The sequence below is a fragment of the Enoplosus armatus genome, chromosome 3 (genome assembly GCF_043641665.1).
Source record: "Enoplosus armatus isolate fEnoArm2 chromosome 3, fEnoArm2.hap1, whole genome shotgun sequence".
NCBI classification, from domain to species: domain Eukaryota; kingdom Metazoa; phylum Chordata; class Actinopteri; order Centrarchiformes; family Enoplosidae; genus Enoplosus; species Enoplosus armatus.
The window spans coordinates 9,892,243-9,911,315 of NC_092182.1; the positions used below are offsets into that span (position 1 = coordinate 9,892,243).

The 19,073-nt window shown below is 42.1% G+C and overlaps 2 protein-coding genes across 2 annotated transcripts; one reads left to right on the forward strand and one right to left on the reverse strand.

The window, feature by feature from the left end:
- Positions 1-2,728: 2,728 nt before the first annotated feature.
- Positions 2,729-6,101, forward strand: phf13 (PHD finger protein 13). Its single transcript, XM_070903410.1, has 5 exons — positions 2,729-2,773; positions 3,640-3,741; positions 4,916-5,095; positions 5,182-5,614; positions 5,706-6,101. Exons 1-5 carry the CDS (start codon positions 2,729-2,731, stop codon positions 5,936-5,938), a joined length of 993 nt encoding a protein of 330 aa, XP_070759511.1. The 3' UTR covers positions 5,939-6,101.
- Positions 6,102-10,247: 4,146 nt separating this feature from the next.
- On the reverse strand, positions 10,248-16,224 carry LOC139282987 (dnaJ homolog subfamily C member 11-like). Its single transcript, XM_070902916.1, has 16 exons — positions 16,099-16,224; positions 15,294-15,423; positions 15,104-15,177; positions 14,882-14,983; positions 14,518-14,646; positions 14,308-14,430; positions 14,077-14,150; positions 13,766-13,955; positions 13,520-13,605; positions 12,299-12,415; positions 12,038-12,193; positions 11,643-11,712; positions 11,399-11,456; positions 10,614-10,756; positions 10,397-10,526; positions 10,248-10,283 (listed from the first exon to the last, which is right to left on the reverse strand). Exons 1-16 carry the CDS (start codon positions 16,222-16,224, stop codon positions 10,258-10,260), a joined length of 1,734 nt encoding a protein of 577 aa, XP_070759017.1. The 3' UTR covers positions 10,248-10,257.
- Between the last annotated feature and the right edge of the window lie 2,849 nt (positions 16,225-19,073).

A 19,073-nucleotide genomic window follows, 5' to 3' on the forward strand; every position in this document is an offset into this window, starting at 1 on the left:
GTCCGGGTTGAACTCTGCCACTTTAATGTGGTATGAGCCAGCGATGCAGGGTATGTCTTCTTCCTCTGGGTCATTTTTCATACAATCTGGGGTAATGAAGTTATCAGCTTCCCCCGGCCCTTGTTGTTCCCATTTTATGTCATATTCAATTTCCTCTTCTTTAGGCTTCTTAGGCAACGGTTCTGATAGTTCCAGGTTCAGCCCAGTGTTCAGCTCAGGGGACTGCTCTCTGACATCTGTGGTTGCTCCAGTATATCGATTAACATCTATAGTGGGGGAAAAGAAAGACACCCATATTTACTAACTATACATCTCTTGCTTCACTTTGTGTATAACTGCAATTCTTCTTGCACACTGGGAAACAAAGTTGTTGGACAGATGAACAATGGCGACAACTTTGCTATTCTTAGATGTTTACCTGTAGTGGGACAAATAAGGTAGGGTAAAAATACTCATGATGCTGAATGACGACTTTTAGACAGATTATTATTATTGATTGATTGAGCTAATTTTAACTACTTTATTCTGTGGGGTAGTTTTATGAATTTTCTTAAAAATGCAAAGCCTGTAAAGTATGGCTTTATATTTTAACTAAGCTGTATGCACTGAGTTTGATCTTTTATTGCACTCAGGTTTTTAAGTACCAATACATTGTATACAAGTATAAAGTAGCATAAAATGGAAATAGTCAAGTGAAGTACAGTCACCTCAAAACCGTACTTAAGTAGAGCACTTAGTTACATTTATTACATAATGTTTTGGGTTAAAGATCACAGCATCAAGCCTATATAACCCACAACGCAAAAACAAGTTCACTTACAAACCACAACAAACTCCCTTTACAGCATCGTATTGGACAGACTGCTGTGGGTGTATAACTTACATAGGTAAGGTTTCTCTCAAATATGTCGTAAAAAATGCAAAGAGTATTTTACATCAGACATAAACTAGAACTTAACATAAGAACATAACAACATATGCTGATGACTGCTAACGGCTGCGTTACATTATTTACGTTTCAACTAAGTTAGTTTAGCTAGCTAGCTCATTTTCAGGTCGATGCAGACACATTAAATTAGTAATTAGTAATTCAACAACTCAAGTCAAGTTGTAATACCTAAGTTAACGCTAGTCGGCTGAAATCTGTAAGTTAACCAAAAGTGACACACCTATCCTGGATAACTTTATTTCGGGGTTGAGCACCATGTGCAGTGTGTTCCGCAGACGTTTGTTTTCCTCATGATAAGCCTCCACAATAGTTTCAATTTCTGTAAATATCTCCACCGCCACGGCTGTAAATCGTTCAGTTAAAAAGCTCCGCAAATTCTGGTGTCTGCTGTTGAACATTTTAAACACTAATGTTACATCGAAATGTTTTACGTCCTCCTCGACTACTGCGCGCAACGCGCGTAGAACCTCAAAGTACAGAAAATAACCTGAACATGAAAAAACGGACTTCCGTTTTCTTCTTCTTTGGGATTTAGGCGGCTTTTCACTTTAATTTGCCACAAAGCGCCCTCTGCAGGGCGGTCGGTAGATATCGATCAGTAGAAGGCTTTATAACCATTTCCATGAATCCTGGTGTCCTCCACAGCATATAACCATATTATATATGAATTATATACTTATATAGTATGAATGTATGTATTATATTACAGTATACAAGCAATATAATTTAAAATGAATTCAACTCACACCAGAGGTCTATTCTACGGAGCCCTCCAAGGGTCACGGCAAGACTTTCTTTTACTTAACTACGACTGCATTTGTGGTTAAATCTATGATGATCAGGATATGTCTTCAGATATGACAGAACTCTCTGTTTTCAATAGCTCTCATGGAAGCACAGATTGAAGGATAAGAGAACAAGCCGATGGCACGGCAAGAGTGGGCCCCCGATTAACCCCTGGATCCCATTTTAATATTCCCCCTGCACTCAAAAATGTGATTTGTGATTTATGTGCAGAGTTGGACACCAGAAGGATGTTTTTACACTCATCTGCTGAAGGGGGAAAGTTTCTCTGTGCTCTCATGCATGATCATGTGACTAGTTTGGAAGCCAATGGCGGTGCAGTATGTAACTCTCCAGAGTACACACACTGAGAATGGGCTTTTCATTCGTTCAAGTGTAGGAGAGAGTAGGAGATATCTTGTGACCGGTAGTTACAAATATTCTTCAATGCAGTATTTTTTATAGCTTTTGAAACATGTCCGGAGGGGATCTTTAAATACTTAAACCACGACACACGCTGCACACCAAAAGAGGGCGGTAATGCACCATTTCGTTCACTAACTGCCATTGCTGTGAAGAAGAAGATGAAGAAGAAGAGGAAGAAGAAGGGACAGGCAGCTGGTGACAGCTAAAGTGAACCGCTCCCCCAGCAGTCAGTGAACTGGATGAAACGGAGACATAACCGGACCGCTCGGAGGAATTACAGTAGTAACGGTTACTGTTCACGGGAGCCACGTTTTACAATTTTGAGCCGACTAGCTAGTTGGTTGGATGCCGGCACTAGTCCTAGTAACGTTATCGTTGGTGGTGATGGCAAACTGAGTGAACACTGTTGCTTCGAGTTTTAGCATAAGTAACGTTGACGTTAGCTTTTACGTTAGGTATCAAGCAAGCAAAAGCTAGGTAACCTCTGTGTTTACAGTCCCATCGAGTAGCCCGTTGCTCTAGCCTGTCACGTTAACGATAAATCGCCAGGTGGTCGGGTTTTTAGTAAAGATGGGTGACATTAACCCATCGACGTCCCATGCATTCCAGTCGGAGGTAAGTGTTTTATGCAACTGTTTAACAGTGAGTAGTTTGCAGTCATGCTAACAACGTTAGCAAACGTCAACTTGTTCGAGGTTGACACCACACGATGTAGCAGCTGCTGATTAGCGTTAGCCCACTGCGCTAATGTTGACATACTGGTAGCTACTGGTGCAGAATTTAGATAAGTTGCACACGCCAAGCATTCAGACAAGCTTAGTTCAAACTGTCAACTTTCTCTAACGTAACTAAAACTTGACATTGTGTGGAAGGATGATTCGTTTGTGTTACCTTGAAATTGTAATTTGTAAGACTGAAAGCTAGCTTAACGTTTCATCGAAAAGAAAACATTCCATCATCGTTGCGGATCATGCTAACATTAACGTTAGCTAACTAAGCATTATTTTCACGCCATCTGCTTGTACTGTCAGTTAACAGTTGGCTAACATTGATACGTTCATGACTCTGTGACTCTACAATAGTCTTTCATTTAATTTTATAGTTTTGTTCGCTCGTTAAACTCCACTGACATTAGCCAGAAGCTAGCTTCTTAGCATTAGTTACTTATTTGCTGTATTTTACTAGCCGACCTAGCTAACATTAGCTGTCGTTTTCAGTTGGGTTAATCGGTGGGGGTTGGTAGGAAGGTTCACTGAAAGAAATTGTGTGCATGCGATTAATCAAACTTTAGCCTATGTTTGGCAACATGTTATTTTTTTTGTTTCGTTCAATTTTGTTACGTCTCATCGAGTCAACGCTGAGTGACAGGTTGCAGAGAAACATTATGGATGTGTGCCGATCCGCTCTCGTTAATGTCAACGCCATGTCGGGATGTGTATGTTTCATGCAGCCAATGTTTCAATGACGTGATTGTGTTTCAGGGTTTCAGTCCGCCACACAGAAGGAGGAGGACAGTAGAGGATTTTAACAAGTTTTGCACTTTTGTCTTGGCCTATGCCGGTTACATCCCATACCCCCAAGAGGTGAGTAAATGAGGCTGTCAGTGCCTGTACACTCATCTTCATTTAACAACTTGTATTGTTGTGCTACACTGGCGCTTGTTTTATAGTGTTAATGCACTCGTTTTAATCAGCTATACTGAGGACTGTTGTACAAATGTACAGTATGTTTCCACATGGAAATAATCTTCAGTAAATGTCCTGGTAAAGCAGAAAAATCTAAGAAGAAAAACAATGGATAGCAGAATTCTAAAAGTCATCAAAGAGGAAAAAAACTAAGATCCGCACTGCCCAATTAAATCAAAATGTTTGTGGAAAAAAATAAATGTACAAAGAATCTGAATGGATGTAATCAGTTAATGGAAATCCTGCATACCAGTGTGAAACTGTTGGCAAACTGTATAACAACTAAGTCACATATCTTTGTTTGTGTCGTTGGAGTCCTCTTTTGCTCATTGAATTGCGTCTTCTGTTTGTGGACAGGGAGGGAGATAGCCAGACAATGAGATTATCTTAAAACCGATTCTTTTGTCTTTGTGGTTTCTCTGGCCCCAAGTGTTTACTTTAGTTTCAGCACGCCCGTACGCCCAGAACTTACCGTAGCTATTTCTTGCTTGAAAATGACACGTTTTTTACTGTCGTCATTATCTTTTAAACCAAAAAAGGTCACAAAAGTGTGACACCCCTTTTTTTCCCAGTATGAGCAGATTTTCTTTTGTCAGAACTGATGTGGAACAAATTCACTTCCTCTTCCTCACGATCAGCGGCATGGATTTCTAGATTCTGACTCATTTTGTTCAAGTTGTGGTTGTTCCTTCGAAGTTTTTTCTTTCATCCTGTTGCTCTTCAGTTTCTCTCTAACACATGCTAGATTTGTTTTCATTTCTGCCACCTCTGCCTGTGCACATTTCGTCACGTGGTGCAAACCTGTCTTGACATTTGTTGATACTTGGTTTTAATGCGCCAGATGTCTTTGCTAATGCAAATACAGCAAAATTGCTGTCATGTAAGAATGAGTGCTCATACAGGTCTGAATTGTAAAATACAATATGATTTAAAAAAAAGTGCACATTCAAGCTGTCATGATAGAACTTTAGCATTACCTGATTGGTAATTAGGAATATTTCAGGATCTGGCCATTTTATTTTTGAGTGGATCAATGTTTTTCTCACCCTTACTTCTCCATTTATTGTTACAGGACTCTCCACTGCGCAGTAGTTCCAGTCCCCCCAACAGTACAGGCAGCACAGCTGACAGTGATGGCTGGACCCCGGGACCCCCGACCTCCTGCCCCCAGCGCCCTCCCAAGGTCCCCCAGGACAGGAGCAGGAAACGTCCACAGCCAGGGGCTCCTCTGTCCAGTCACAGCAAGAAAGATGTGAGTGGAATTGATGTCACATCATCAGCCTTATATGTTCACCTTCATCCCTTTTGACGTACGTGCCCCTTTTCTCTCTCCTTCAGCACACAATCACCACTCTGCACCCAGATGACCGCAGGAAAGCTGACAAGCTGAAGAAGAAGAAAAGGAGAAAGGAGAGGGAGCATCCGGTTGGTGTGGAAAGCGGGGTTCAGCAGGTCCACTCAGCAGTCCCAGAGCTGCAATACCCCGTCTCCTTCGGTGGCCGAGCGATCAAAGAGGAGCCTGAAGATGATATCAGCATTCCCCTCCACCCCCAGCGCCTGCCTAGTCCAGCCCCCTGCAAGAAGGAGCCCAAAGAGGAGCCCAAGGAGGATCGTCAAAACTGGGGTGGTCAAGACGCAGAAGAAGGGGTGGTAAAGGTACAGAAGGTGGAGGGCTTTTCAGGAAACCGAACGGTGTTCCGCCAAGGGAAACAGGTGGTGTTCAGAGACGAAGATGGATCAGGAGAGGATGAGGACATCATGGTGGACTCAGGTAAGGTTTCCTATTGGTGCACATATTACATTGTCACAAGTTTGACAAAGTGACAAGTTAACTCCGTGTATGCTCTCTCCTGTCCTCTCAGATGACGACTCGTGGGACCTGGTGACGTGTTTCTGCATGAAGCCTTTTGCAGGCCGAGCCATGATCGAGTGTAACCAGTGTCACACCTGGATCCACTTGTCGTGCGCTAAGATCCGCAAGAGCCACGTGCCAGAGACATATGTGTGCCAGAGCTGCCGAGAGACGCACGGAACCCCAGATACCCGCCGCTCCCACCGCTCACGCGTAGGCCCACGCAAACATCTGCTAGACTGACCCCAGGCCGCACCCTGAACTCTTGACCCCTTCCACTCTCGCTTCCCCCTCCACCTGCTGGACTGACCCCTTCTCAAATTCAGGTCTTGCACCCTTCAGTCTCTGTCCGTCATGGTCAGCCATGAACCCATATTTTCTATGAACACTTTGGTGGACCTATCCCAAGTCCTTGTCCCATTTGAAAACAGTTTGAGTGCTATTTTAGATTTACTAAGGTTTGTCTCTGCTTCCCTGCAGACTCTGTGCGTAAGGCAATCACTGAATGCATGTCTGTCTGTAGATGACATTAGCATAGCAGCAAACCGCTACTGACTACAGACTTGGTGTCTCGTGAACACTGGAAACATTTGAACTGCCATATGGGGAGAATAGCCTCACAACTGCCACCCACTACGGTGCATGCTGGGATACGTGGGAAAGACAGTTTGCACTTTTCTCACTTTTTTTTTTTTTTTTTTACGTCTTTCTGATTAAACTGGATTTGATTTCTCTTAGATGCCTCTATTAATGTTACACAATTAACCGTTTCAAATGAATAAACAAGTCAAGCCTTGTGTTAATTGCTTCAGATGGTGCTATAGTATTAAGCTGAGGTATAATCCAATAGAACAAAGATGTATGATAAGAGACTAGAGTCTGCATCTGCTTCATCTTGTTTGTTTTGTTTTAGAAGACCTTGTGAAAGAATATCATTGAGGCTTTAAGCCCGTACAGCTGAACCAAGCGCTCGTTTCTCTTCCTTCTACTTCACAAACTGTCTTCCAGCCTCGGCTACTCCTCTGAATCAAGATGTTACTTGGCCACACATGGAGCTTTCACACACTTTGCTTTTCAAAAATAATTTAACAGTGTTCTTATTTCACCAGGATTCTGTTTATTCATAATAAATAACTTGTTATTTCACAGATTTCAAAAAACAGATTCAGATAACATGACAGATGTTTTCAGTGATGGTGTTTTCTGTTGCCTCTGGTCGGTGTTTTTGCTGCATTTCATGACAGGATTGAACAGTGGTATTGTTCATTAATACTTTTATTTTCCAAACTGTTATTTAAATGTACCTTCTTTTTTTTTGTTTGTTTTCAACTGATTCATGCTCATGACACAGTTTTCAGAGACAAGTATATTTATAGAAGGGAACTCCCATGGCCGTCCTGTATCAACAGAAAACAAAAGCTATCTTAACTGGAATAGTGTTGTTAGAAAGCTTCTCAAGAGTCCAGTTGAAATTCTGCATGTGAGTGTGTGTGTGTTTGAATGGTTAACACTGTGTGCGGGTGTTGGCAATGCATGTGCTGCTATGAGTTGTCTCAACTAAGATCCATGGTTTTTGGTATTTTGTAAGATGGAGAGATGGATATCAGCGAGGTACTATGGGCAGGGTCATTTTCTTTTGTCTCTGAAGGGTCAGATCAGAAGAACAGACCTCAGTCCTCACTAACGTTTTCACAGCAGTATTCAGTGACTTCCATATACAGCGGCTTTAATGGAAAAAATGTTTTTAAGGCACTTTTCCCTAAAATGTGCTGCAATTTGGATGAAAGATTTTAAGCTTTGTTATTCATGTGCCATCTGCTGTTGTTTCTGCTTATATTAAAAGCCATACTGTAGAGTGACAGATTTTAGACTCAGAACCTTGGATGTTAATCCAGGACGGGTTTTACAATGCAGAATCAATGACATGACCAGGGAACGACTAACACACATACACAATGAATGTTTGGTTTGTATTAAAAAAAAAAAAAAAAAAAAAAAATCCACCAAGAGTTTAAAGTGGTTAAGCTCATCTCTGCACTCTTGTCTTCTGGTATTTTCAAATGTTGGTTGACTGGTTTGTTCCCAGCAATCCCCAGGTCGTGATGTTTTTAAGACGTTTCAAGACTCAATCATTTGCCGTTTCTCAGGACATTCATGTCTTGAAGAAAACCTGAGGATTCAAATTTCTAATTTTAGTCTGCGTCTTTAAGACATCAGTGTAATTAATGTTACAATGCTCATTGTGATACAGCTCGTTTATTCTGATCCTGGGTTGTCCTATCCTCTTATTGAGAAAGCGTTGTCTGTACTGTGGTGCAAACTGTTTCTGTGAAACTATTGTAAACTATTGTAAATAAAGAGTTACCATTTTAACTTGGTGCTTCTTCTCTTTTATAATATTGCACTGCATTTCTGTTTTTTTTTTTAAACTGGCTGGTCTGTCGTCAATGCTCTTGAAATCAAACGAGAAGCTGATCGGTTCATCTTTATTGTAGTCTTTACAGGAGAGAGAACACAGGCTTCTCAACCATACAGTACATTTATATACTAATGTGGGTCAGTTCGGATGATGGGATGGGCAGTCTTTCTGCTGGCCTCATGGTGGCACTAGAGCAGAGGTGACCAGCTGACCTGACAAAGTACTTTACAGCACACTTGAAACAAAAGAGAGAAGACAAATACTACAAACATGATCAGTGCAAAATGGCTGCTGTAATGGTGACCCCCCCCCAACACAAGACTGTTCTGGATCTCACTGTAAGGACGGGGAGAGACAAACATCTCTCCAACTAAACACCAAAATGTATCCATCTCAATGCTTTCTGCTTTTATTTTTGAGCCTGCTCACACCTTCTGGTCTTGCAGGTCAATCACAGCAACAGCAAAACCAAAATGAATCAAAGGAGGGCACCATATATAAGTCAACCAGACTCGTCACTACTTATTAGACGCAAACACTGCAGTTCAGTACAGCTTCAATTAGAGGCTTCAGCACCACTTTCATGACAACAAGCCTCTTAATATTGTTTGTAAATACTGTACATTTTGTGCAAAATATTACCTTTGAACTTAATAAAATACCATTTGTGTGCTACAGTAGAGGTTGTGATAGTGTTTTCAGGGATTCCCTGTAGCCCATGACAGGATCCCCCAAGGGATTGAGGAATCATTTACTAACTCTTGCTCTCTGCGTTTCCCTTTGTAGTTACAGTGTCAATCCACCTTCACAACTAATGACACATAAACAGGTCGGGATAAGGAATAAAGTCTGATTAAATATGGGTTCATAGATGTAATGTGCATTTGATATTAAACATTTTAGGACTATGCAACACCACCTATCTATATCTGAACAGAAAGTGCAACATAGAACATTGGATTCCCCTATGTCAACCTCTCTGAACCTCAATGAGGGAAAGTGTTGACCTACGCCCTCTACTGGTCGCTTCCCAGCCATAAAATAGGGCTTAGTGCTGGATGTACACCAGCGACATACAAACTATAACCTTCACTGTCCTAAAACTCATAGAAAGAAATTCTGTTTTGGCTGCAACTGCACAGATATAATCAATGAACACTTACGCAAATCAAATTTCAGTGGAATTTCTGCCTTTAAACTGTAGTCTAGCCGGAGATATTAAAAAACCTGTATGAAGAATTCAAGCCCATCTCTCCTTGGTTGGATCGCTACCATCAAAGGGCGTGTCTATCACTTTGCCTCCCCGACCGTCACAGATATAAGTTTTGAGCACCAGCAACACCTGCTGACTGGCACCCCCACGAGCAGCAGACATGTCACTAAAAGGCATAAATAAATTAGGATGAGACTCGTCAACAAGTAAACAAAAACATGAGTTACAGAGTCAGTCCTCAGGCCGGGCCAGCCTCAGGGTCACCGAGACATGATCCTGCATAGTGTTACTCTAGACATTTGCATGAGTTAGTGAAATGACTGGTATGTTATAACAATATTAGACTCAAACCTACCAGGGTGATACACATACAGAACAAAGACTACAATGACATGGAGTAAAACTACAGCTCATACTCAACAAATGCCAAGACACATCTTTAAATGTATCTGTGCACTTCTAGCTCATCGATGATGGGAACGGTCACCACTTCCACAGTGAGCATCAGTCCCTCTGTGTAGTGCGTATATATATATATATATATGTATGTATATATATATATATATATATATATATATATATATATATATATACACATATATAAAACTATGTTCAGGGCCAACGTCTGGTCTCCTGCAGATATTTGAGCAGCCCTGTCAGGTGTAGAGGACTAGAGACACAAAGGGTTAACAGCCTTGTAGAAACTCTGAGCTGACTCCTGTATTCTGCTGAACCACGGCGACGGCCCACAGGAAAGGGAGGAGTGGAGGAATTCGATAAACGGACTCACTAATACCATGACAGAGGAGGGCCAGAGGGGGAAAAACAGACTTCTTGTTGATGTGTCTCCTCCACCCTTGTGTTCTCCCGTTTACACAAAGTCTGTTTTTATCTGCATTTGCCCTCAGGTGCTCCAACAGTGGCGGGCTCCTAGGACTCGGACTCAATTCTGTGAGCTGAAAAGACAAAAAGAAATGAATTTGAACATGGATGCTTTAGTCATGTTGTAATTCATGTGTAGCAACATTATAATAATACTGGGTCTTGGGTAAAGTGGCTGCATACTAACATTGTTTGGGTATCCGTAGCGACTCGGTGTCTGCAGAGATGACTTGGTGCATGACACCTCGGAACTGGTACAGTAATTTAAGACTCTTCTCCTCTCCTACACAGGGGTCGTAGAAGCCCGGCAACCCTGCCTGCACACAAAGCAACAACTCATATGAACGTGTGCAGATTTGCAGATAATTAAATGGACACACTGACATGTTAAAAAACACACGCACCTTGGAGGACTCAGTGAGGATGAGTTTGGAGTCCTTCACCAGGCACTGCAGAGGCACCGTGACGTCGATGACCTTTGCTTTCTCCTGCTTCTGGCTGGTGTCAGACACAAACTTTCCATACCAGGCGTTCAGAATGATCAGACCTAGACAGTAATAAATAGTGTAAGTGTTAAGTGCTTTGGGAGTGTAGATATATGTAAGATTGTGATGCTCAGTTTAAAACAGAGAGCAGACTGGAATAATGCACTGAATACCAGTGGCACCTAACATATGACAGACAGTTACGCCCTATGTCACAACAGTCCTGCTAGTACATTACCTCGACTTCATTACTATGCAATTTCTACCTCCACTTCTTGGACAGAGCATCAAGAAATAAGTGAGTGACTCTCAAATAATCACATGCACCCTCTACACAAATATAACTCCATTATAATCCATTAGCACACTGAAATCATAGTTTTGATTTATGCCGGTGTACTCTGGTGTTCTGTGTGCAGACTTACAAGCATAACCTACGTAAACACTGCAGCATCATCATCACTTGCTTCACAGCAGTAGATGATGGAAGTCAAGGCTGAATCCTGGAGCTGCAGTATGCTACGCAGCTACTAGCAACCACGAGAAATGTGTTTGAATTACAAACTTGGATTTTTACCAAGTTTTGACTGGCTGCAAACTAAAAAAGGTTCTCAGTTTCTCACCCTGGTCAAGCGTCTGTGTGTGTGTGTATGTGTGTGTGTGTGTGTGTGTGTGTGTGTGTGTGTGTGTGTGTGTTCCCTCACCCATCTTGGATTCCTCTGCTTCTATGATTCTCCTCACAGACTCCTGCATCAGCAGAACCTGCAGAGGAGCCGAGGGAGTAAGAGGAGGAGGAGGAGGAGGAGGAGGGGCAGGGGAGAACAGCATAGAAGAGGATAGGGGAGAGGTTTTCAGGCGTGATGAGGAGAGCTGAAGCTAGAATCAATGATCAATGATCCCTGCACACAGCGAATGACTGTGAGTCGGCATGTGAGTGCGAGTACTCACAGCAGACTCTGCCTCCTGCTTCTTCTTGGCGATGTCTGTGGCTGAGCTCTTCCTCTGCAGCTCAAGCTCTCTGAGAAGCATAGAGACACACAAAGCAGACATCAACAATCACCCACTGGGATTCACTGCGGAGGCTCTCTATGATGACAGTGTAAGTGTGAAAGAAACCCCAGATAGTATTAATGACACCCACAACCACAATTTTACATTTCTGCCCAACTCCGGGCAGCGTTGTTGCCTTCAGCTGAAGAACATGAACTTTCATAATCAAACCATTCCTCACACATACAAAAACATTATGTTAAAATTTAAATGTTCTGCTACTGTGGAAAAGTGAGTTGCTGATTGAGTGCCAGATTAAAATGAGAGGTTGTGAGGGGAGGAGATGTACTGACTCCTCTTTCTGTGCTTGTGTGTATGGGATGATGATCAGTCTGTGGACGGCCATGTAGACCAGCAGCGGTCCCACAGTGGCGTAGAAGACAGCACTGGGCAGCAGCTGATCTGTTAGGTGGACTGGAAACAGGTATGTTTGACTGGCACGCGCCAACCTGCGTGGAAACACCAGGACAAGAAGCACATACACATATTAGATGATTATGCAGTGAGGTAAGGACCCAGAGGAGAGTGACATCATTTTTTGGTTCAGCCAGTACTTGATCTTGAGCGTGACTCCCTGAGGGACGCCAATGCTGACAGTGCCTGACAGGACACTGTGTCGGCTGATCTTCCTCTCTGCTCCATATTCCACCACAGTACCGAACCAGCCTGTCCTGAAAAGGGAGGAACAGCAGTTACTGAAGACAATAACACGAGCAGAGTGGGACAGTAAATCATACAGCCAGTACATCCGGAGATTAAAATGTTTCGGGATCAAATATGTGTGGCTAATGGCTTTGTTTTTAGAACTTGAATATTTTCTTTCTTGTCTTGTTAAATTGCCTATTACATTAATTTCTGTATTTATAAATGTTTATTTCTTTTATTATGAGTTTACTTCTTTTTTTATTTTCCTACTTTGTTGTATAATTTCATCTTGCTTTTTATCTCCTGCAGCTCTTTTAATGTCCTGTCATTGTCTTTTATTTTCCTAACTCTGGAAAGCACTTTGTATTTTGTTCTTTAAAATGTGCTCTATAAATAAATTATCATTATTATTAGAAATATATTTTAAGTTAAATATTACTCTTGTACTCTTGGTGTATGTGTATTGGTGTATTGTGGTATGTGTATTTTATTGTATTTCCATATCATACTGACAGCTGTATATTATAAGTACACTGTAAATGTAAACGCTCAACTAGGGACAAGAGTTGAAAATTAGCTATAAACTCTCTGTGCAGTACATCAGTTTCATGCTCTGTATTGAAACTATGTTAAATTGCAATGTCCCTATCAAATAAATTCAAATAAAATAAATTGTATGAAATTAGTGATTTGAAGGTCACATAATTAAATGGTTTATATAGGATGTTTTATATGTAAGGCCATGAAACCTAAGTTCTCATGTCCTGTTCACTAATAATCACGAGTATTTCTTTTGATTTTGACATAACTAGGATTTAAAAATACTGACTGTGAAACATTTTTTTACAATGTCAAAAAAAAGCTTGTTATGTCACAATCATTTGACAAGTTTCTTGCAAAAACAAGAAAATTTAATAAAAAATCTCTTCGAGTCACTTAAAGAATAACTAAATATCAGGCAGAGAAGCAGCGTGTTAAGTTGCTCTCTTAAGTACTTTGACAAGGAAATCCCATCAGCTGATCAACAGAATTTTTTTTGCGTTGCTGTCTTTTTGCACACCGCCTGCCCGTTAAACCATTTGATTTACAGAGAATAAGTCCTTTAAGACAGGATAAGCACACAGACGTACTTCACAGAGCCTTTAACTTTGGTCTGGTCCTCATCCTGGAACTTGTACTGGTAGCTCATCATCAGATAAGAGTGAGGCACACCCAGCTGGAAGGGGTGGGGTTGGGAGAGAAGTAATACAGGATGCATAAGTCAAATTTCAGTTAGAGTACAAACCATATTTACCATATTGACACCCATAGCTGTTTTACTGTATATGCCTTCCTGTCTTCAGTGTATATGCGTTTGTGCTTGTGTTTGTGTGTACCTGCAGAGCTAGAGTAAAGTGGCTGCTCTTTGTGTCTCGGACCAGGCTGGTGGTCATGGCGCTGTTGGGTCCCCAGCGCCACTGCAGATAACCCATGGTGTTCTGGTCCAGGTGGCGTGCCGTCATCAAAGAACAGCTCGGCCTCAAACCTCGAGGAGAGAACTGCAGACCGCACTGGGCTGTCAAGAAACTGGACGGGGGAAATGACAGAAAGGAGATAAAAAGAGAGAATATTAAAGAGACGGAGAATGCCTTTCATATGTTAATATAGTATGTATTATAGTCCCCTATATCAAACAGTCCAGCCTTACCACCGTGGAGTGAGGTTGCGAAACACCTTTAACCCAATGAGAGGTCCAAGTATGTCACCTGCACCCAGCTCCACCTGCAGAGACGAATACACAGAAACAAGTGATTGCAGATGGGTAAAATTACTACAGAAAATCTGTATTATACCAATGTCTCTTCAAAAATGCCTCAATAGGTTGTAGTTTATATTTGTGCTTTATATGTAGCATGTACTTTGTAGTTTGTGTGCGTACCTCTCCCCAGCCCTTGGCTGACGTAACCCTTCGTACGGTCATGTTAATGTTGCCCCCTCCATTCCCATTGTGTGTAGAGAGCGAACCAGACAGCACCGCTGTGTTGGAGTTCGTCAAAGGAGCCTGAAGAAAGACAGGAAAGTTGCGCCTGATAAAACAGAGAATACCACAGTGACCATGGCCCGGGTGAGCAGCTGTGTTTTGTAGTACCTCTATGGACTGGGAAATGTGCATCTTGTTAATTTCAATATGAGGAAACCCTCCTCCTGGCATCTCTTCAAAGTCCTCATCATAGCGGTCAAACAGGTCTGTTGCATCCACACCCACGCTGATGGTGCCCTGAATAATGGGGGGGGGGGGGGGGGGGGGTGTAACAGGGGAGAAATTCAGAATGAAGAAAGACATAAAAGGGTGAAGAACATAATGAAATTAATGTGGAAACCATCCACAGTCAAAACTGAGTGGTGTTACACAATGTATTTAGTAATATTATCTGCATAAAAGTGGTGGCCCACACAAGAAATACAGTGAAAGTAGTGAAGCTGACAAAGGGATGTGGTGTGACTCAGAAAACCTTGGGGTTAGTTCTTTGCTGCAGTCTCCTCTCTTCTCTTTCTCTCTGCAGCCTTTCGTACTCCTCTCGGATTTCTGCTGGAGTTCTCTTCCTCTCCACCACCTACACGGCATAATCGCCATAAGATATTGGTAGTGAACATATGTTCATGCTGTATGTATATTGTAGCAGCAAAACCACTCAACTTTAAGACAAAGAGGTCACGTTTGACAGAATACACACCTCCCACCCTTCCACCTCCAGCCCTTTCTTCCCAAAGATGTCATAGATGGCTCTGGAGTGAGCGTCACTCAGCACTGAGGGGGCGAAACACTGTTCAGTTTCCTCTGTGTTTTTTCAAGGTGAATGACAATACAAATGTTGAACTCAATGGTTTAAATTCCAGTTGATGTGTACCTGCAAGCGTCCTTACCTTCATATGCCTGGTGCACCTGGTTGAAAAGCTGTTCAGCCTGGCTTTTCAGCTCTGGGTCTCGATGTTTGTCAGGATGGTAGAGCATACACAGCCTCCGATATGACGCCTTTAGCTCCTCCAATGTAGCCTATGAGAAGAGAGAGTACGGGTCTCACTATTTTTTTTTTTGTATTTAAAGGTGAGGTCAACAGTTCAATTTACTATCATATAAGACTAGTGAAAGCAGGAAATCGTCAAATTTGAGAGGCTGGAACCAGCAATTCTGCTTGAAAATAATTATCAAAATTGTTGCAGATTAATTTTCACTCGATTGACTAATCGACATATCATTTCAGCTCCACAAGAAGGCATCGTATTTCTAAAGACATTGAAAAACAGACATTAAACATGGAATGTAAACGTGTGATAATGCACTTCATGCCAGGATATGGTGTCTGCCTCAGTAACTAACGTTACCCAATGCTACTTAACGTTATCCAGTTGAACGCCCAAGTATAAGTCCTAGTCAGGCCTCTCAGTCTCACTACTTTAATGAAAAGGTGCTCATCGATGCAGACATAATATTTTTGTAAACACTGCCTGCATTCGGGTAAGTAGATGCTGAAAAATCTGTCCTGTTCATGCCTCTGCAGCTTCAACCGGTCTCAACCTCCACGGATGATGGTGCTGATGAAGAAGACCGTTGTTCAACTGAAGGATGATGCACCGACTGCAGTCCGCTCTCTCAATGGAAATATACCCGACAGACAAGGCGAAAGGCCCGTCACCATTCGGCATCACTATAAAACAGAACAAACCGTACCTCTTTCCTGACGTTGAGTAGAGAGTAGTAGTCCTGGTTATTAAACTCAAAATCATCATCTAAGGACGCCGCCATCTTTGCGTTTGGTCCGGTCACGCCCACCCCTCCAGTGCCCTGGAAGCTCATTGGCCAGCCATACGAGGAGCGGAAGTTGTTCTGTCGCCCTCTGTTGGTTGTGATTCAGCTCAGCTCTAAACAGTTTTGACACCTCCATACAAGAAGACAGACGACTGTGAGGAGAGTTTTTTTCTCTTTAGAAGGTATTGTATTTGTCAATGTGTAAAAAAACCCATCCCTCACTGTCTTTTTACGTCCTTTATTTCTCATTGAAAACAATCCGAGGGCTGTCGTCTCGTCTGGCTAACACTGATTCTCAATGCTGATTGGCTGAACAACCACCGTGCAGTTAAGTGGGAAAATTACTTTAATACCTCACCCGGAGTGTTTAAAGCAATTTATAAGCTATTCACGGAATTACACTGTCAACACAAGCTATTCTCCATTCACTACATATTAACTGTTGAGTCGAAGTGTGTTTCCCCTTAACCTGCACAGGACCTGTTTAAAAACCATGAGGGTCCTTGGTTCGTATGTAAAAGTTCCATAATGTACTTCATTATCCTACAAATAAAAACCTATCATAGTAGTCATTATGCAGAATGTCCCCCTTCTGCATGTTGTTATATAAGTGTTGAAATGTAACTAAGTACTTTACTTAATCACTGTCTAATTTTGAGGTACTTGAACTTAACTGAAGTATTTGCATTTTGTGCTACTTTATATTCTACTCCACCATATTTCTGTAGGAAATATTGTACTGTTTACTCCACTACATTTATCTAACAACTATAGTTATTTTGCAGATTAAAATTTTACAAATAAACCTTATCAGGTTATCAAATAGTATGCATTGCTATGGGTTGAATAACTGTAACTAATAATACAACACTGATGCTATACATCTACAAGTACATTTTGTTGATAATACTTATGTACTTCTACTTAAGTAACATTTTGAATGCAGGACTTTTACTTGTAATGGAGTAGGCTGTTTTTTGTATGTTTAGTATTTCAGTATATAGTAAAGGATCTGAAAACTTCTTCCACCACTGTATACGTCACATTATTGGATTATTATCATTGATGCATCAACATATAAGCTGCATTTTAATGTTGTTGCGAGTCATGGTGGAGCTATACAAATACTGTTAGGTATCTATATAAATGTGTTTTATTTTAGAAGTTCATTTATTTTTTGGATGAACATTTTAATCTGACAAGTACCAAGTCAGATAAATGTAGTGGAGTGCAAGTAAAGTATTGTGTTTTCATGAATAGGACTCCACATCAACTTCAGAGCTGAAACGACCTCCAGCACTGAATATTTGCTGTAGACATCAGTTTTATTTTTAGACCATTCTGAATTAATTATTTGTCATACATTGTAAATACTTGGGTTAATACCTCAAAATTATACTTAAGTGCAGTAGCCTACTTGAGTAAATTGACTTACTTTCCACCACCATTACTACTCAAAATAACAGATTTGTTCCATATTTCATTATGTGTCCTTTTAAAAGTTGAATAGAAAAAGCTGCCAACCTTAATGCGGTGCATTAATTGTACGCTACAGATTTGTTGTTTATATGAAACGACAGTTGTCTTCTTGTTGCACGTTTTTGCATATAGCATCATTCATTCCATCAGATTAAATTAAATCGATCTATTTTTTTGGCTACATATCCTATACATGTTCATCATTGTCAATTATCCTGCTTGAACTCTGTCGATGCCAAGAACCGTGTGTGCCTCTGCACAAAGCATACGTAGCTGTAGACGAACCATTCAAAACCTCAGTTTTCCGTGAAGCGTGTCTACGGAGAGGATTTTGTCTCTGTCAAACACAAGGCTTTGGTGCAAACGCGAAATTCTACCCCGAGGCACAGAGTAACAGTGTGGGTTTGAAGAACATAATGGTCCCGGTTAAGCCGCACTATTTAGGGGGGATAGTAGGCTATAAAACGGTGGTATCAGCGAGAGTATATTGTGATTGGCTCGTTATAAACTTAACTTCCCGTAGGAATATTACAGCAAGGATACAACGGTTTCCTGCTCGAGCCAAAATAGGCAACAACAAGGGGAATCGGGGAGGGGGGCATGTTTTTCATTTCATCCTATAAGTTTTCATCCGACCTATCATCACTTCAATTCAATAACACGGCTCAGAGAAAGCAGGTGGCGAGTACGCACAGCCTGTGTTGGCGCGTGTGGAGCTGTCCTTTCAGCACCGCGAGCTTCAGCACCACAGCGAATGACAGCAGCCGCGAGCCCATCTAAAAACCTAACCCGCGCCTCCAGAAACTCTCTTTCAGGCACTTTCCTGTCATTTAGATTCAAGAGGGGTTCATAATTTATGGTGAGATGCGACCTTACATCGCATTTTTTTCACCAGTCCACTGGGTTTGCATGTGAAGAAATGAGCGCGCGCGTTTGTATGTGTGTGTAATGTAGGCTATTTGTGTGCGTAGGCCTACGTTGTGTGTGTGTGTGAGAGAGAGAGAGAGAGAGAAGACGATGATGAGCATGATGATGATGCTGTGGGAGGCTGTCAAGGTGTCCTCGAATACAGACGTCGTTCAGTGACGTGAGAGGAGAGAGAGCGAGGAAGAGTGCGCGTGTACGTCAGGGGGCGGGGCCAACGGGAATAAACGGAGGGATGGAGAATTCCGCGAGTCACCATCACGGATCCCCGCTGTCAATCCTCGCCGCTTGGGCCAATAGTCTCGCTGAACGCGGCAGGCTCGCCCCCCCCACCCCTTCTTCACAGCCCCGCCCCCCTCCTTGAGCTGTCCTCTCTGTGCACGCGCGTGGTCCCCCCCCACCACCACCACCTCCACCACCACTAGGTCGAGTCGAGGAGGAGGAGGAGGAGGAAGAGGAGGAGGAGGAGGGATGAGGCGCGCGGCGGAGGGGAA

What these genes read in the sequence shown, in the direction of transcription:
- phf13 (XM_070903410.1), top strand. Translation starts at nt 2,729, where the DNA reads ATGGGTGACATTAACCCATCGACGTCCCATGCATTCCAGTCGGAG. An exon ending in ACATCCCATACCCCCAAGAG is followed by an intron (nt 3,742 to 4,915) that starts GTGAGTAAATGA and finishes TTATTGTTACAG; the next exon opens with GACTCTCCACTGCGCAGTAG. An exon ending in GGACATCATGGTGGACTCAG is followed by an intron (nt 5,615 to 5,705) that starts GTAAGGTTTCCT and finishes CTGTCCTCTCAG; the next exon opens with ATGACGACTCGTGGGACCTG.
- LOC139282987 (XM_070902916.1), bottom strand. Translation starts at nt 16,224, where the DNA reads ATGAGCTTCCAGGGCACTGGAGGGGTGGGCGTGACCGGACCAAACGCA. An exon ending in CGCAACCTCACTCCACGGTG is followed by an intron (nt 13,956 to 14,076) that starts GTAAGGCTGGAC and finishes TCCCCCGTCCAG; the next exon opens with TTTCTTGACAGCCCAGTGCG. An exon ending in GCTACGGATACCCAAACAAT is followed by an intron (nt 10,284 to 10,396) that starts GTTAGTATGCAG and finishes TTGTCTTTTCAG; the next exon opens with CTCACAGAATTGAGTCCGAG.